Consider the following 15,924-nt stretch of genomic DNA (forward strand, 5'->3'; position numbering starts at 1 on the left):
CAGAGCCGGGAAGGGGACACGGGTACCCCGGGGAGGGACATGGACCCTGGGGAGGGGACATAGACCCCCAGGAAGGGGGTGCAGACCCCTGGAAAAGGGGACACAGACCCCCAGGAAGGGGGTGCAGACCCTCATCAGGGGACACAGACCCCCAGGAAGGGGACACAGACCCCTGGGAAAGGGATGTAGACCCTGGGAAGGGGACACAGACTCTGGGGAGGGGACACAGACCCCCAGAAAGGGGGTGCAGACCCCTGGAAAAGGGGACACAGACCCCCAGGAAGGGGACACAGACCCCTGGGAAGGGGACACAGACTCTGGGGAGGGGACACAGACCCCCAGAAAGGGGGTGCAGACCCCTGGAAAAGGGAACACAGACCCCCAGGAAGGGGGTGCAGACCCTCATCAGGGGACACAGACCTTGGGGAGGGGACACAGACCCCCGGAAAGGGGGTGCAGACCCCTGGAAAAGGGGACAAAGACCCCCAGGAAGGGGACACAGACCCCTGGGAAGGGGACACAGACTCTGGGGAGGGGACACAGACCCCCAGAAAGGGGGTGCAGACCCCTGGAAAAGGGGACACAGACCCCCAGAAAAGGGGGTGCAGACCCCTGGAAAAGGGGACAAAGACCCCCAGAAAGGGGGTGCAGACCCCTGGAAAAGGGGACAAAGACCCCCAGGAAGGGGACACAGACCCCTGGGAAAGGGATATAGACCCTGGGAAGGGGACACAGACCCTGGGGAGGGGACACAGACCCTGGGGAGGGGACACAGACCCTCAGAAAAGGGGTGCAGACCCCTCATCAGGGGACACAGACCCTTGGAAAAGGGGTGCAGACCCCTCATCAGGGGACACAGACCCTAGGGAGGGGACACAGACCCCCGGGACAGTGACACAGACTCCTGGGATGGGGACACAGATTCCTGGGAATGGGTTATAGATCCCGGGAAAGGGACACAGACCCAGGGAAGGGGACACACATGCCTGGGACAGGGACGTAGACGCCCAGGAAGGGAACACAGACCCCTGGGAAGGGGACACAGATCCCTGGGAAAGGGGCACAGACCCCTGGGAAAAGGGATATAGACCCTGGGACAGGGATAAAGACCCCTGGGAAGGGGACACAGACCCAGGGAAGGGGACACAGACCCCCAGGAAGGGGACACAGAGCCCCGGGAAGGGGACACAGACCCAGGGAAGGGGACACAGACCCTGGGACAGGGACAAAGACCCTCGGGAAGGGGACATAGATCCCTGGGAAAGGGATATAGACCCTGGGAAGGGGTCAGAGACCCTGGGAAGGGGACACAGACCCCAGGGAAAGGGACACAGACCCGTGAAGGGTTCCCAGCCCGGGGCTCTGACCCCCCCTGACCCCCCAGCCCTGAACGAGCCCACCATCGACTACGGGTTCCAGCGGCTGCAGAAGGTGATCCCCCGACACCCCGGGGACCCCGAGCGCCTGCCCAAGGTGGGACCCCGGGGCACTGGGGGGCACAGGGACACCCCCGGGGGCACGGGGACACCCCTGGGCATGGGGACACCCCCGGGGGGCATGGGGACACCCTCGGGGGCACAGGGACACCCCTGAGCATGGGGACACCCCCGGGGGCACAGGGACACCCCTGGGCACAGGGACACCCCTGGGCATGGGGACAACCCTGAGGGGCATGGGGACACCCCCAGGGGGCACGGGGACACCCCTGGGCATGGGGACACCCCCAGGGGGCACAGGGACACCCCTGGGCACAGGGGCAACCCTGGGGGGCATGGGGACACCCCTGGGCACAGGGACACCCCTGGGCATGGGGACAACCCCGAGGGGCACGGGGACACCACTGGGGCCACAGGGGCACCCTTGGGCATGGGGACACCCCCGGGGGGCACAGGGACACCCCTGGGCATGGGGACACCCCCGGGGGCACAGGGACACCCCCAGGGGGCACAGGGACACCCCTGGGCATGGGGACACCCCCAGGGGGCATGGGGACACCGCTGGGGCCACAGGGGCACCCTTGGGCATGGGGACACCCCCGGGGGGCATGAGGACACCCCTGGGCACAGGGGCACCCCTGGGGGACATGGGGACACCGCTGGGGCCACAGGGGCACCCTTGGGCATGGGGACACCCTTGGGCATGGGGACACCCCTGGGGGGCACAGGGACACCCCTGGGCATGGGGACACCCCCAGGGGGCATGGGGACACCCCCAGGGGGCATGGGGGGGACAGAGGGGTTGGCACAGGGATGGGGGGCTCAGGGAGGTCCGGGGGAGGGTCAAGGAGGGCCATGGGGGGAACATGGGTGGGTGTTGGGGGGTGTTGAGGAAGGGCCATGGGTGGGACAGGGAGGCCATGGAGGGATGGGGGGTCCATGGGGGATATGGGGAGGGGTGTTGGGGGGCTCAGGGAGGGCTGTGGGGGGACACAGGGGGGGCCATGGGGGGCCTTAGGGAGGGTATTGGGGGGAGCTCGGGGGGGCCATGGGAGGACACAGAGGAGACCAAGGAGGGGGGACAGGGGGTCCCTGGGAGGGGGTTCAAGGAGGGCTGGGGGGGTGGGCTGGGGGGGGGGGGGCAGAGTGGGGGTGCCTGCAGTGTGTGATGGGGCTGGGGTGGGGGTGCAGCCCCCCCTGTCCCTCCCTGACCCCTCCTGTCCCCCTCTGTCCCTCCCTGACCCCTCCTGTCCCCTCCTGCCCCCCCCTGCCCCAGGAGGTGCTGCTGAAGCGGGCGGCCGACCTGGTGGAGGCGCTTTATGGGATGCCCCACAGCAACCAGGTGGGCACCCCCGGGACCCCCCCTGGGGACCCCCACCCTGGGAACACCCCTGGGACCCCCCCTCGGGATCCCCACCCTGGGAACACCCCTGGGACCCCCAACCTGGGAACATCCCCTGGGAACACCCCTTGGGACCCCCACCCTGGGAACACCCCTGGGACCCGCATCTTGGGACCCTCACCCTGGGAACACCCCTGGGACCCCCCCCTTGGGACCCCCACCCTGGGAACACCCCTGGGACCCCCCCTTGGGACCCCCACCCTGGGAACACCCCTGGGACTTCCATCTTGGGACCCCCACCCTGGGAACACCCCTGGGACCTGCATCTTGGGACCCTCACCCTGGGAACACCCCTGGGACCCCCCCCTTGGGTCCCCCACCCTGGGAACATTTCTGGGATCCCCCCTTGGGACCCCCACCCTGGGAGCCCCCTGCCCCCCTGCCCTGGCACTGTGCCATGGGCTGGTGCTGTGCTGGGGGTGACACCAGGGGGTGACACTGTGGGGTGACACTGGGAGGTGACACTGGGAGGTGACACTGGGAGGTGACACTGGGAGGTGAACCGTGCTGGGAGATGACACTGGGGGGGGGTGACACCATGGGGTGCCACCATGCTGGGGGGTGACACCATGGGGTGCCACACTGTGCCACAAGGTGACACTGGGGGGTGACACCATGGGGTCTCACGAGGGGGTGACGCTGGTGCCACGCTGTGCCATGAGGTGACACCATGGGGTGACACCATGGGGTGACACCGTGGGGTGACACTGTGGGGTGACACTGTGCTGGGGGGTGCCACCATCCTGCGGGGTGACCCCATGAGGTGCCACCATGCTGGGGGGTGACATGGGGGGGGTGCCACACTGTGCCATGAAGTGACACCATGTGGTACCCCCGGGAGCTCTGCGGTGACTCTGGGGGGTGACACGTGTGGTGCCCCCGGGGACTCTGTGGGGAGGTGACACTGTGTGGTGCTCCTGGGGGTTCTATGGGAAGGTGACACGTGTGGTGCCCTTGGTGACTGTGGGGTGACACGTGTGGTGCCCCCGGGGACTCTGTGGGGAGGTGACACATGTGGTGCCCCCGGGGCTCTGTGGGGAGGTGACACTGTGTGGTGCCCCTGGGTACCTGTGATGACTCTGTGGGGTGACACGTGTGGTGCCCCCGGGTACCCGTGGTGACTCTGTGGGGAGGTGACACCGTGTGGTGCCAGCCCGGGGGCTCTGTGGGGAGGTGACACGTGTGGTGCCCCCGGGGCTCTGTGGGGTGACACGTGTGGTGCCCGTGGTGACTCTGTGGGGAGGTGACACTGTGTGGTTCTCCCGGGGGTTCTATGGGGAGGTGACACGTGTGGTGCCCTTGGTGACTCTGTGGGGACGTGACACATGTGGTGCCCCCGGGGCTCTGTGGGGAGGTGACACTGTGTGGTGCCCCTGGGTACCTGTGATGACTCTGTGGGGTGACACGTGTGGTGTCCCCAGGGGCTCTGTGGGGTGACACGTGTGGTGCCCTCAGGTGCCCATGGTGACTCTGTGGGGTGACACTGTGTGGTGGCCCCGGGGACTCTCTGGGAAGGTGACAGACACTTTGTGGTGCCCCCGGGGGCTCTGTGGGGAGGTGACACTGTGTGGTGCCCCCGGGTACCTGTGATGACTCTGTGGGGTGACACTTTGTGGTGCCCCCTGATGACTCTGTGGGAAGGTGACACGTGTGGTGTCCCCAGGGGCTCTGTGGGGTGACACTGTGTGGTGCCCTCGGTGACTCTGTGGGGTGACACGTGTGGTGCCCCCGGGTATCCGCATGGTGACTCTGTGGGGTGACAGGTGTGGTGCCCGTGGTGACTCTGTGGGGTGACACTGTGTGGTGCTCCCGGGGGTTCTATGGGGAGGTGACATGTGTGGTGCCCTTGGTGACTCTGTGGGGAGGTGACACTGTGTGGTGCCCCCGGGTACCTGTAATAGCTCTGTGGGGTGACACGTGTAGTGCCCCCAGGTGCCCATGGTGACTCTGTGGGGAGGTGACACTGTGTGGTGCCCCCGGGGGCTCTGTGGGAAGGTGACACTTTGTGGTGCCCTTGGTGACTCTGTGGGGTGACACTTTGTGGTGCCCCCTGATGACTCTGTGAGGAGGTGACACTTTGTGATGCCCGTGGTGACTCTGTGGGGTGACACTTTGTGGTGCCCCCGGGAGCTCTGTGGGGAGGTGACACTGTGTGGTGCCCCCTGTTCCCCGCGGTGACGGTGCCCCTGTCCCCGTCCCTGTCCCCGTCCCTGTCCCCGTCCCTGTCCCCGTCCCCGTCCCCGTCCCCGTCCCCGTCCCCGTCCCTGTCCCCGTCCCCGTTCCCCTCGCCGTCCCCAGGAGGTGCTGCTGAAGCGCGCTGCCGACATCGCCGAGGCTCTGTACAGCGTCCCCCGCGCCCCCGGCCCGCTGCCCCCCGCCCCCGTGGGGGTCCCGACCTTCGGGGGGGCCCAGCTGGGGCTGCCCGTGCCCGAGTCCCCGCAGGGCTCCGACCAAGGTGGGCCCGGCCCCGCGCTGGGGGCGAGAGGGGCTTCATCCCCCCTCCTCCCCACCCGTGGCCCCCCCCCCGTGTCCCCCCCCCCGTGTCCCCACGTGTCCCCGTGTCCCGCAGGGTTCTCGCGCAGCCCCGGCACCCCCCCGGCGCGGGGGTTCGGCCCCCCCGGCTCGGCCCCCCAGCAGGGCTATGCCGGGGGCACCGGCGCCTTCGGGGGGGGCACCATGGCCGGGCTGGGGGTGCCCGGGTCCCCCCCCCAGCTTCCTGAGCGGCTCCACCGCCACCTCCCCCTACGCCAGTGAGTCCCACCCGGGGGGGTCCCCAAAGTCGTGGGAGGGTCCCCAAAGTCGTGGGAGGGTCCCTGGGGGGTCCCCGAAGTCGTGGGAGGGTCCCTGGGGGGTTTCCATTGATGTGCCAGTGCTGGGGGGGGTCCCCGAAGTCCTGGGGGGCTCCTGGGGGGGGGTCCCCAAAGTCGTGGGAGGGTTCCTGGGGGTTCCTGGGGGGTCATGGGAGGGTCCCTGGGGAGTTTCCATTGATGTGCCAATGCTGGGGGGGTCCCCGAAGTCATTGGGTGTTCCTGGGGTCCCCAAAGTTGTGCGAGGGTCCCTGGGGGGGTCCTCAAAGTCGTGGGAGGGTCCCCAAAGTCGTGGGAGGGGTCCCTGGGGGGTTTCCATTGATGTGCCAGTGCTGGGGAGTCCCCGAGGTCATGGGGGGGTCCGGGTGGGGTCCCCAAAGTTGTGGGAGGGTCCCTGGGGGGTTTCCATTGATGTGCCAGTGCTGGGGGGTCCCCGAAGTCATTGGGGGTTCCTGAGGGGTCCCCAAAGTCGTGGGAGGGTCCCTGGGGGGTTTCCATTGATGTGCCAGTGCTGGGGGGTCCCCGAGGTCATGGGGGGTTCCTGGGGGGTCCCCAAAGTCGTGGGGGGGTCCCTGGGGGGTTTCCATTGATGTACCAGTGCTGGGGGGTCCCCGAGGTCATGGGGGGTCCCTGGGGGGTCGTGTGAGGGTCCCTTGGGAATTTCCATTGATGTGCCAGTGCTGGGGGGTCCCCAAAGTCATGGAGGGTCCCCGGAGTCATAGGGGGGTTCCTGGGGGGGGGTCCCCAAAGTCGTGCCAAGCCTGGGGTGTCCCAAAGCCGCGTGCCAGCCCTGGGGGGTTCCCCAGAGTCATGGCGGCGGGGGGGGGTTTCCCTGGAGGGTCCCAAAGTCACGCACCAGCCCTGAGGGGGGGGTGGTCCCGAAGTCATGGGGGGGGTCCCCACGGCCATGTGCCAGCCCTGGGGGGGTCCCCAGAGTCATGGGAGGGGTCTTTTGGGGGTCCCCAAAGTCATGTACCAGGCGGTGTGTCACTGCCCCCGCGGTGTCCCCCCCCGGGTGTCATTATCCCAGCGGTGTCCCCGCGATGTCCCCCCCCCCCCGGGAGTCACTGTCCCCGCGGTGTCCCCGTGTTGTCCCCCCCCCGGGAGTCACTGTCCCCGCGGTGTCCCCGTGTTGTCCCCCCCCCGGGTGTCACTGTCCCCGCGGTGTCCCCCCCCCGGCTGTCGTTGTCCCTGCGCTGTCCCCGCGGTGTCCCCCCCCGGGTGTCACTGTCCCCGCAGTGTCCCCCCCCGGGTGTCGCTGTCCCCGCGGTGTCCCCGCGGTGTCCCCAGCCCCGGCTGTCGCTGTCCCCGCAGTCATGCCGGCCAGTCCCCCCCTGGGCGCGTCGTCGGTGTCCGTCCCCGCGGGCCCCCCCGCGCCCACCCCCCCGGGGGGTTTCTCCTTCTCGCCGGTGACGATGATCTCGGCGGCCGTGAAGCAGAAAAGCGCCTTCGCCCCCGTGGTGCGCCCGCCCGGCTCCCCGCCCCCCGCCTGTGCCAGCGCCGCCGCCCTGCAAGGTGACAGTGTGTGTCCGGTGTCCCCTCTGTCCCCTCTGTCCCCGGTGTCCCCCACACCCACCCCCGGCTCCTCCCTGCCCCACAGAGGGGTCCCGGTGTCACCGTGCTCCCTGTGCCCCCCTGATGGCCTGTACAGGGGCATGGCCAGGGCTGCCCAGTGCCACCCTCATGCCTGTCCCCAGTGTCCCCAAATATCTCCCAGTATCCCCCTGTGTCCCCCAGTATCCCCCAGTGTCCCCAATATCCCCCAGTATCCCCCTGTGTCCCCCAGTATCCCCCTGTGTCCCCCATGTCCCCAGTATCCCCCAGTGTCCCCCACACCCACCCCCAGCTCCCCCCTGCCCCATGGATGCACCCTGGTGTCCCCGTGCTCCCGGTACCTGCCTGGCTCCCTGCACCTGGGGACAGCCAGGGCTGCCCAGTGCCACCCTCATCCCTGTCCCCCAGTGTCCCCAATGTCCCCAGCACCCACCCCGTACCCCACAGAGTGGTGCCAGTGTCACCGTGCTCCCTGTGCCCCCCTGATGGCCTGTACAGGGGCATGGCCAGGGCTGCCCTGTGCCACCCTCGTGCCTGTCCCCAGTGTCCCCCAGTGTGCCTCTGTGTCCCCCAGTATCCCCCAGTGTCCCCCAGTGTCCCCCACACCCACCCCTGGCTCCCCCTTGCCCCATGGATGCACCCTGGTGTCCCCATGCTCCCGGTACCTGCCTGGCTCCCTGCACCTGGGGACAGCCAGGGCTGCCCAGTGCCACCCTCATCCCTGTCCCCCAGTGTCCCCAGTGTCCCCAGCACCCACCCCATGCCCCACAGGGGGTCCCAGTGTCACCGTGCTCCCTGTCCCTGGGCACGGCCAGGGCTGTGCTCAGGGGATGGGTGCCCTGTGCCACCCGTGTCCCCTGCAGTGTTCCTGATGTCCCCAGTGTCCCCAGTATCCCCCCCAGTTTCCCCCTGCCCCACAGAGAGGTCCCCGTGTCCCCTGGACATGGGCACGGCTGGGGCTGCCCTGTGCCACCCCTGTGCCTGTCCCCCCGTGTCCCCTCATGTCCCTGGTGTCCCCCCTTGTCTCTTCTGTCCCCCCTTGTCTCCCCTGTCCCCCCTTAGTCTCCCCTGTCCCCCCTTGCCTCACCCTGTCCCTCCTTGTCTCTCCTGTCCCCCCTTGTCTCCCTTGTCCTCCCTTGCCTCACCCTGTCCCCCCTTGTCTCTCCTGTCCCTCCTTGTCTCTCCTGTCCCCCCTTGTCTCCCCTGTCCCCCCTTGTCTCCCCTGTCCCCCCTTGTCTCACCCTGTCCCCGTTGTCCCCCCCATCCCCCTGTGCCAGACCCTCCGTTCGAGGACTCCGACAAGTTCCCGGCTCCGGCGCGGCCGCTCCAGGGATTGGCCTATTCCTAAGCACGGTGGGTCCTGGGGGGCTCTGGACCCCCCCATTCCCCTGGGACGGACATGGAGGGGCAGGGACAAGGGATGGGGACCCCCCTGTCCCCCCCTGTCCCCCATTGCCACCCCCCCTTCCCTTGCAGCCGGGCCCGGCCCCCTCGAGCCGCCCTGGGAGCCGGGACGGCACCGGAGCCGCCACACGGAGCGGGACGGGGGGACCCCCACCCCAAAGGGGACCCCCACCCCAAAGGGGACCCCCGACCCCATGGCCACGGCCCCCCCGAGGGAACCCCGGCCCCGCTGCAGGGGGGCTTTGGGGAGCCCAGAATGACCCAAACACGCTGGATTTGGCCTCGGAAAGACGTGGAGAGACCTGGGAGTGGGGGCAGCCGGGCGAGGAGGGAGGGGTGTGCCAGGGTGGGGTGGATGCCCTGAGGTGGGAGGGATGCCCTGGGGTGAGATGGATGCTCCAGGATGGGATAGATTCCCTGAGCTGGGATGGATGCTCCAGGGTAGGATGGATGCTCCAGGATGGGATGGATGCTCAGGATGAGATAGATTCCCTGAGGTGGGATGGATGCTCCAGGGTGGGATAGATTCCCTGAGGTGGGATGGATGCTCCAGGGTGGGATAGATTCCCCGAAGTGGGATGGATGCTCTGGAACAGGATGGATACTCGGGGTTGGAGGGATGCTCCAGGGCAGGAGGGATGCTCTGGGGTGGGATGGATGGAGGGATGGATGGAGGGATGGAGGGATGGGAGGGATGGATGCTCTGGGGCAGGAGAGATGACCTGGGACAGGATGGATGGATGCTCCAGGACAGGATGGATGGATGCTCCAGGGTGGGATGGATGTTCCAAGGCAGGATGGACACTCAGAGGTGGAGGGATGGTCCAGGGCAGGATGGAAGCTCCAGGGAGGGGACGGATGGAGGGATGGATGGAGGGATGGAGAGATGGATGGAGGGATGGGTGAATGCTCTGGGGAGGGCTGCAAGCTCCAGGCTGGAATGGATGGATGGAAGGAGGGATGGATGGAGGGATGAAGGGATGGATGGAGAGATGGATGGATGGATGGAGGGATGCTCTGGGGAGGGCTGCAAGCTCCAGGCTGGGATGGATGCTTTGGAATGGGATGGATATTTGTGGTTGGAGGAGGCTCCAGGGCAGGAGGGATGGATGCTCCAAGGTGGGATGGAGATCCCTGGATAGGAAAGATGCTCTGGAAAGGGATGGGATGGGTATCTCTGGACAGGAAGGATGCTCTGGGATGGGATGGAGATCCCTGGATAGGAAGGATGCTCTGGGATGGGATGGAGATCCCTGGATAGGAAGGATGCTCTGGGGTGGGACGGGATGGGATGGGATGGATATTCCAGGACAGGAAGGATGCTCAGGGATGGGATGGGATGGGATGGATATCCCTGGACAGGAAGGATGCTCTGGGATGGGATGGATATTCCAGGACAGGAAGGATGCTCAGGGATGGGATGCTCTGGGATGGGATGGATATTCCAGGACAGGAAGGATGCTCAGGTGGGATCCAGCTCCCCCCACCGTTCCCAGCTCTCTCCCAGCTGTGTGGCTCCACATCTGGAGCTGCCCACCCACGGCTCCCAGGCCTGGATCCCAGATCCCAGATCTCTGCCCGTGCAGGATCGGGCCCCGGTGCCCCCCCGGGTGGGGACCCCCCTGTCCCTTCCCTGTCCCGGAGCCCCCGGGGCCGTGGGATCTCCTCTCCTCGTTATCAATCCTCATTAATGTCAACACTCGAGTGATTTTTAGCCCGGGGGGGGAGCCCTGGGGGGGGGAGGGGGGGGGCAGGGGACCCCAGCCCGGCCCTGCTGCCCCCAGGGGGGTGTCCCTGTCCCCCCACCTCTGCCCCCCCCCCCCCCTTCCAGCCGGGAAGGAGCAGCGGGAACTTTGTACATAAAAAGGGTTCAACCCCAACCCCTTCAACCTCCCCCCACCCCCCCATATCCCACCCGGGGGTGACCCGACCCCCCCCCGTGTCTCCTGTCACCACTGTCCCTGTTCGGTGTCAGTGTCTCCCCCCCGGGCAGGGCTGGGGGGTCCCGCGGGCCCCTCGGGGACAGGGACCCCCAGGGACGGGACCCCCGTGCACAGGGACCCCCGGGGACAGCCCCCCCCCCCCCGCGGCGCTGCCAGGGCGTGGCCGGGGGGGGTGTCCCTCGTTTTGGGGGGGGGGCTGTGCCGTGGGAATAAAGGCCTTGCAGAAGGGCTGCGGCTCCGGGGGTCTGTGAGCGGGGAGGGGGGGCGGCACTGGGGACCCCCGGGGTGGTGGCACCGGGGAGGGGGGTCCTGGGTACAGCCCCGGGGAGAGGGAGGGGGGGCTTCACCCTCCCGGCGCCCACCCTGCGCCCCGCGGCCCCCCCGCGCTGTCCCCATTCCCGGGGGTCCTGTCCCATGGGGGTCCCCCGTGTCCCCCCCGGCCGCAGGTGCCACCTCCTGTCCCCCCCGGGCTCCGTCCTGTCCTCTGGGGATCCCCCGTGTCCCCCGGGCCGCAGGTGCCACCTCCTGTCCCCCCCGGGCTCCATCCTGTCCCCTGGGGGTCCCCCGTGTCCCCCCATGCCCAGCTGCCACCTCCTGTCCTCCTCGGCCTCTGTCCTGTCCCCTGGGGATCCCCCGTGTCCCCCTGGCCACAGGTGCCACCTCCTGTCCCCATTCCCGGGGGTCCTGTCCCCTGGGGGTCCCCGTGTCCCCCCATGCCCAGGTGCCACCTCCTGCCACCCTCCCGAGTCTGTCCTGTCCCCTTGGGGTCCCCCGTGTCCCCCCATGCCCAGCTGCCACCTCCTGTTCTCCTCGGCCTCTGTCCTGTCCCCTTGGGGTCCCCCGTGTCCCCCTGGCCCAGATGCCACCTCCTGTCCCCTGGGGTTCCCCGTGTCCCCCGGGCCGCAGGTGCCACCTCCTGTCCCCATTCCCGGGGGTCCTGTCCCCTGGGGGTCCCCCATGTCCCCCCTGGCTGCAGATGCCACCTCCTGTCCCCCCCCGGGCTCCATCCTGTCCCCTTGGGGTCCCCCGTGTCCCCCTGGCCACAGGTGCCACCCCCCGACACCCCCCAGGCCCTGTCCTGTCCCCTGGGGGTCTCCGTGTCCCCCGGGCCGCAGGTGCCACCTCCTGTCCCCTCCGGGCTCCATCCTGTCCCCTGGGGGTCCTCCGTGTCCCCCCGGCCGCAGGTGCCACCTCCTGCCACCCTCCCGAGTCTGTCCTGTCCCCTGGGGGTCCCCGTGTCCCCCGGGCCGCAGGTGCCACCTCCTGTCCCCCCCCCGCGCCGCTCCGGGGTGTCGCTGCTCGAGCGGAGGGTGCTGGAGTTAATTACGTTAATCAAGAAAGGTTAATGAGGCGGCGGCGGTGCCAGCGCACGGGGGGGGGGGGGGACGCGGGGGCGGGTGGCACAGGTGGCACTGCCGCGGGGGTGCCGGGCACGGGTGTGGGGGGCACGGGGAGGTGACACCGAGCCATGGCACGGCCCGGGCGGGAACGGGGACAGCGGGACACTTGTGGGGACACCGGGACCCCTGTGGGGACAGCGGGACCCCCCTGGGGACACCGGGATCCCCGTGGGGACAGCGGGACCCCCCGGGGACAGCGGGACCCCCCCGGGGATGGGACACAAGGACCCTTTGGGCACAGCGGGACCCCCTGGGGACACCAGGATCCCCTGGGGACAGCAGGACACTCCTGGGGACACTGAGACCCCTGTGGGGACACCGGGACACCTGTGGGGACAATGAGATCCCTGGGGAGAGTGGGACCCCTTTGGGGACACCAGGACCACCCCTGGGGACACTGGGACATCCGTGGGGACAGCGGGAGCCCTGTGGCGACACTGAGATCCCTGGGGACACCAGGACCCGCCTGGGGACACAGGGACCCCCGTGGGGTCACTGGGCCCTCCCCTGGGGACACCAGGATCCCCTGGGGGCAGCGGGACCCCCATGGGGACAGCGGGACACTCCTGGGGACACTGGGACCCCCTGGGGACAGCGGGACCCCCGTGGGGACACCGGGACCCCCCGGGGACAGCGGGACCCCTCGGGGATGGGACACAAGGTCCCCTTGGGCACAGCGGGACCCCCTGGGGACACCAGGATCCCCTGGGGACAGCAGGACACTCCTGGGGACACTGAGACCCCTGTGGGGACACCGGGACACCTGTGGGGACACCGAGCCCCCTGTGGCGACACTGAGATTCCTGGGGACACCAGGACCCCTCTGGGGACACAGGGACCCCCTGGGGACAGCGGGACCCCCTGGGGATGGGGCACAGGGACCCTCCGGGAACAGCGGGACCCCTCTGGGGACACCAGGACCCCCTGGGGACAGGGAGACACTCCTGGGGACACTGGGACCCCCGTGGGGACACCGAGACCCCCCTGTGGGGACAATGAGATCCCTGGGGACACCAGGACACCCTGGGGACACTGGGACCCCCCCGGGAACACCGGGACCCCCGTGGGTACACTGAGATCCCTGGGGACACTGGGACCCCCGTGGGGACAGCAGGACCACCCCTGGGGACAGCGGGACCCCCGTGCGAGGGGAACCCGGGCCCGGGGTCTGGGGGCTGCAGGCGCTGCCAGGGACACGCGTGGCACCGGGGGGGGGGGACGACACACGACACACATGCAGCCGGTGTTGGGGACACGCAGGTGGCACGTGCCGTGGGGACACTCGGGGGGGGGGGGGGACGACACACATTTGTGCCGGGGGGGGACACACACACGTGGCACGGGGGGGGAGGGACACCTGAGGGGGGGTCTTGGGGCACGTGGGGGGGGGCTGGGGGCGAGGGAAGGGCCGGAGGGGTCTGGGGGGGTCTTGGGGCAAGTGGGGGGGATGTGGGAGGGTCTGGGGGGTCTGGGGGGCTCTGGGGCTCATGGGGGAGTCTGAGGGGGTCTTGGGGCAAGTGGGGGGGATGTGGGAGGACCTGGGGGGTCTGGGGGGATTTGGGAGATCTGGGGGGCTCTGGGGCTCATGGGGGGGTCAGAGGGGGTCTTGAGGCAAGTGGAGGGGATGTGGGAGGATCTGGGGGGTCTGGGGGGGATTTGGGAGGTCTGGGGGGCTCTGGGGCTCATGGGGGGGTCTGAAGGGGTCTTGGGGCAATTGAGGGGATGTGGGAGGATCTGGGGGGGATTTGGGGGGGCATCTGGGGGGGTCTTGGGGCAAGTGGGGTGGTCCTGGAGGGGTCTGGGGTCTCTCGGGGTGAGCGAGGCAGTTGGGGGGCTCTTCGGGCACGTGGGGGGGGTCTGGGGGCTCTTGGGGCAAGGGGGGGCCTGTGGTGGGAGGGTCTGGGGGTCTTGGGGCAAGTGGGGGGAACACGGGAGGTCTTGGGGGGCCTTCGGGCCTGGGAGGGGGGCTGGGGGCTCTTGGGGCAAGTGGGGGGGATGTGGGAAGGTCTGGGGGGGATGTGGGGGGGTCTGGAGGGGATTTGGGGGCATCTGGGGGGGCTCGGGGCAAGTGGGGGGTTCTGAAGTGTCTTGGGGCAAGTGGGGGGATTCCAGGGATTTTTGGGCATGTGAGGGGAACAAGGGGGGGGGTTGGGGGCTGAGGGACCCCCTGGCTGGGCTCTTCCTTCTCCCACGGGTGCCCTTTGGCTTTAATCTGTCCCAAATCCCCCAATTCCCCCAAATCCCCTATTTCCCCCTCTAATTCCCTCAAATCCCCCAATTCCCCCAAATCCCCCATTTTCCCCCTAATTCCCTCAAACCCCCCAATTCCCCCAATTCCCCCATTTTCCCTCTAATTCCCTCAAATCCCCCAAATCCCCCATTTTCCCTCTAATTCCCTCAACGCCCCCCAAACCCCCCAATTCCCCCATTTCCCTCAATCCCTCATCTCCCCCAAATCCCAATTTCCCCCCAATTCCCCCAAATCCCCCATTTTCCCCCAATTCCCCCAAATCCCCCATTTCCCCCCAATCCCCCCAGATTCCCTTTCCCCCCCCAAATTCCAGGACTCTGCTGCTCCCAATGTTCCAATTCCAAGGCTGATCCCGGCTTTTGGGGCCGGGAAGGGATGGGAATGGGGGGTGGGGGACAAAGGGCAAAGCGGGCACGTGGAAAAGGGGGATTGGGGTTGGAAAGGGGGGGGACACGGGGAAAAGGGGGGGGTCCCTTTTCCCGCTCTGGGGGAGGGGCCTCCCGGAGCCGCTTGCTGGGAAATCCCGGGATAAAATTACCCCCCCAAAATAGCCGGGGGGGGGGGGAGAGGGGGCGTTCCCGGCTGATCCCGCTGGGAGACGCCCCCCAGCCCCAAATGCACCCCCTGGGCACGATCGGGGGGTGGGGACCCCCAAATTCTCCCCCAGTGTCACAGTGGGGGGTGGAGACCCCTCTAATCCCTCCCGGGGATAATGAAGGGGTGGGGACCCCCCAAATCCCCCCCCCAGGGACAGTGAGGGAGTGGGGACCCCCAAATTCCTCCCCCCGGGTCACAATGAGGGGGTGGGGACCCCCAAATCCTCCCCAGGTTATAATGAGGGGGTGGGGACCCCCAAATCCCCCCCCCGGAGACAATGAGGGGGTGGAGACCCCCAAATCCCCCCCCCCAGGTCACAATGAGGGGGTGGAGACCCCCAAATCCCTCCCCCCGGGTCACAATGAGGGGGTGGGGACCCCCAAATCCCCCCCAGGTTATAATGAGGGGGTGGGGACCCCCAAATCCCTCCCCCCGGGTCACAATGAGGGGGTGGAGACCCCCAAATCCCCCCCAGGTTATAATGAGGGGGTGGGGACCCCCCGGGGACAATGGGGGGAGTGAGGACCCCCAAATCTCCCCTCAGGTAACAATGAGGGGGGTGGAGACCCCCAAATCCCCCCCAGGTTATAATGAGGGGCTGGAGACCCCCCCGGTCACAATGAGGGGGTGGAGACCCCCAGATTCCCCCGCCGGGGACAATGAGGGGGTGGGGACCCCCAAATCCTTCCCCCCCGGTCACAATGAGGACCCCCAAATCACTCTCCCGGGGACAACGAGGGGGTGGGGACCCCCAAATCCCCCCCCGGGGACAGTGGGGGGCTCCCAAAGGGGTTCCACCCCCCTTCGTGTGGTCCCCAAGGGGGGACCTTCCCCCACCCTTATTGGGCCCCCCCCCCCTTCCCTGGGAACAGCGGGGGGGGGTCCCACCCCCTTCCTGGCGGTCCCCAAGGAGGGGACCCTCCCCCGCCCTCATTTCGGGGGGGGTCCCACCCCCAAATCCCCCCTTTTCCCCCCCCCCCCGCGCCCCGGGGCCGGTTCCCTTTAAGGGAGGCGGGGTCGGGGCGGAGCCGGGGGGGGTGTTCCTGGGATTTGGGGGGGGGTCAGGGGGCCGGGGGGGGGTTGGGCCGAGGGAAGAGGAGGAGGAGAAGAAGGAGGGGAGGAGGAGGAGG

General features: G+C 68.6%; 1 protein-coding gene across 1 annotated transcript in view; it reads left to right on the forward strand.

The window, feature by feature from the left end:
- The window catches only part of LOC116785620 (transcription factor COE4-like), a 9,329-nt gene extending 555 nt beyond the window's left edge, over positions 1–8,774 (forward strand). The window contains 8 exon segments of the mRNA XM_032685449.1: positions 1,385–1,473; positions 2,713–2,778; positions 5,137–5,293; positions 5,408–5,541; positions 5,543–5,588; positions 6,960–7,160; positions 8,477–8,552; positions 8,676–8,774. Of these exon segments, the coding sequence (XP_032541340.1) occupies positions 1,385–1,473; positions 2,713–2,778; positions 5,137–5,293; positions 5,408–5,541; positions 5,543–5,588; positions 6,960–7,160; positions 8,477–8,547 (764 nt within the window). The 3' untranslated portion in view covers positions 8,548–8,552; positions 8,676–8,774.
- The last annotated feature ends 7,150 nt before the right edge of the window (positions 8,775–15,924 follow it).

This window comes from Chiroxiphia lanceolata, chromosome 4 (genome assembly GCF_009829145.1).
Source record: "Chiroxiphia lanceolata isolate bChiLan1 chromosome 4, bChiLan1.pri, whole genome shotgun sequence".
NCBI classification, from domain to species: domain Eukaryota; kingdom Metazoa; phylum Chordata; class Aves; order Passeriformes; family Pipridae; genus Chiroxiphia; species Chiroxiphia lanceolata.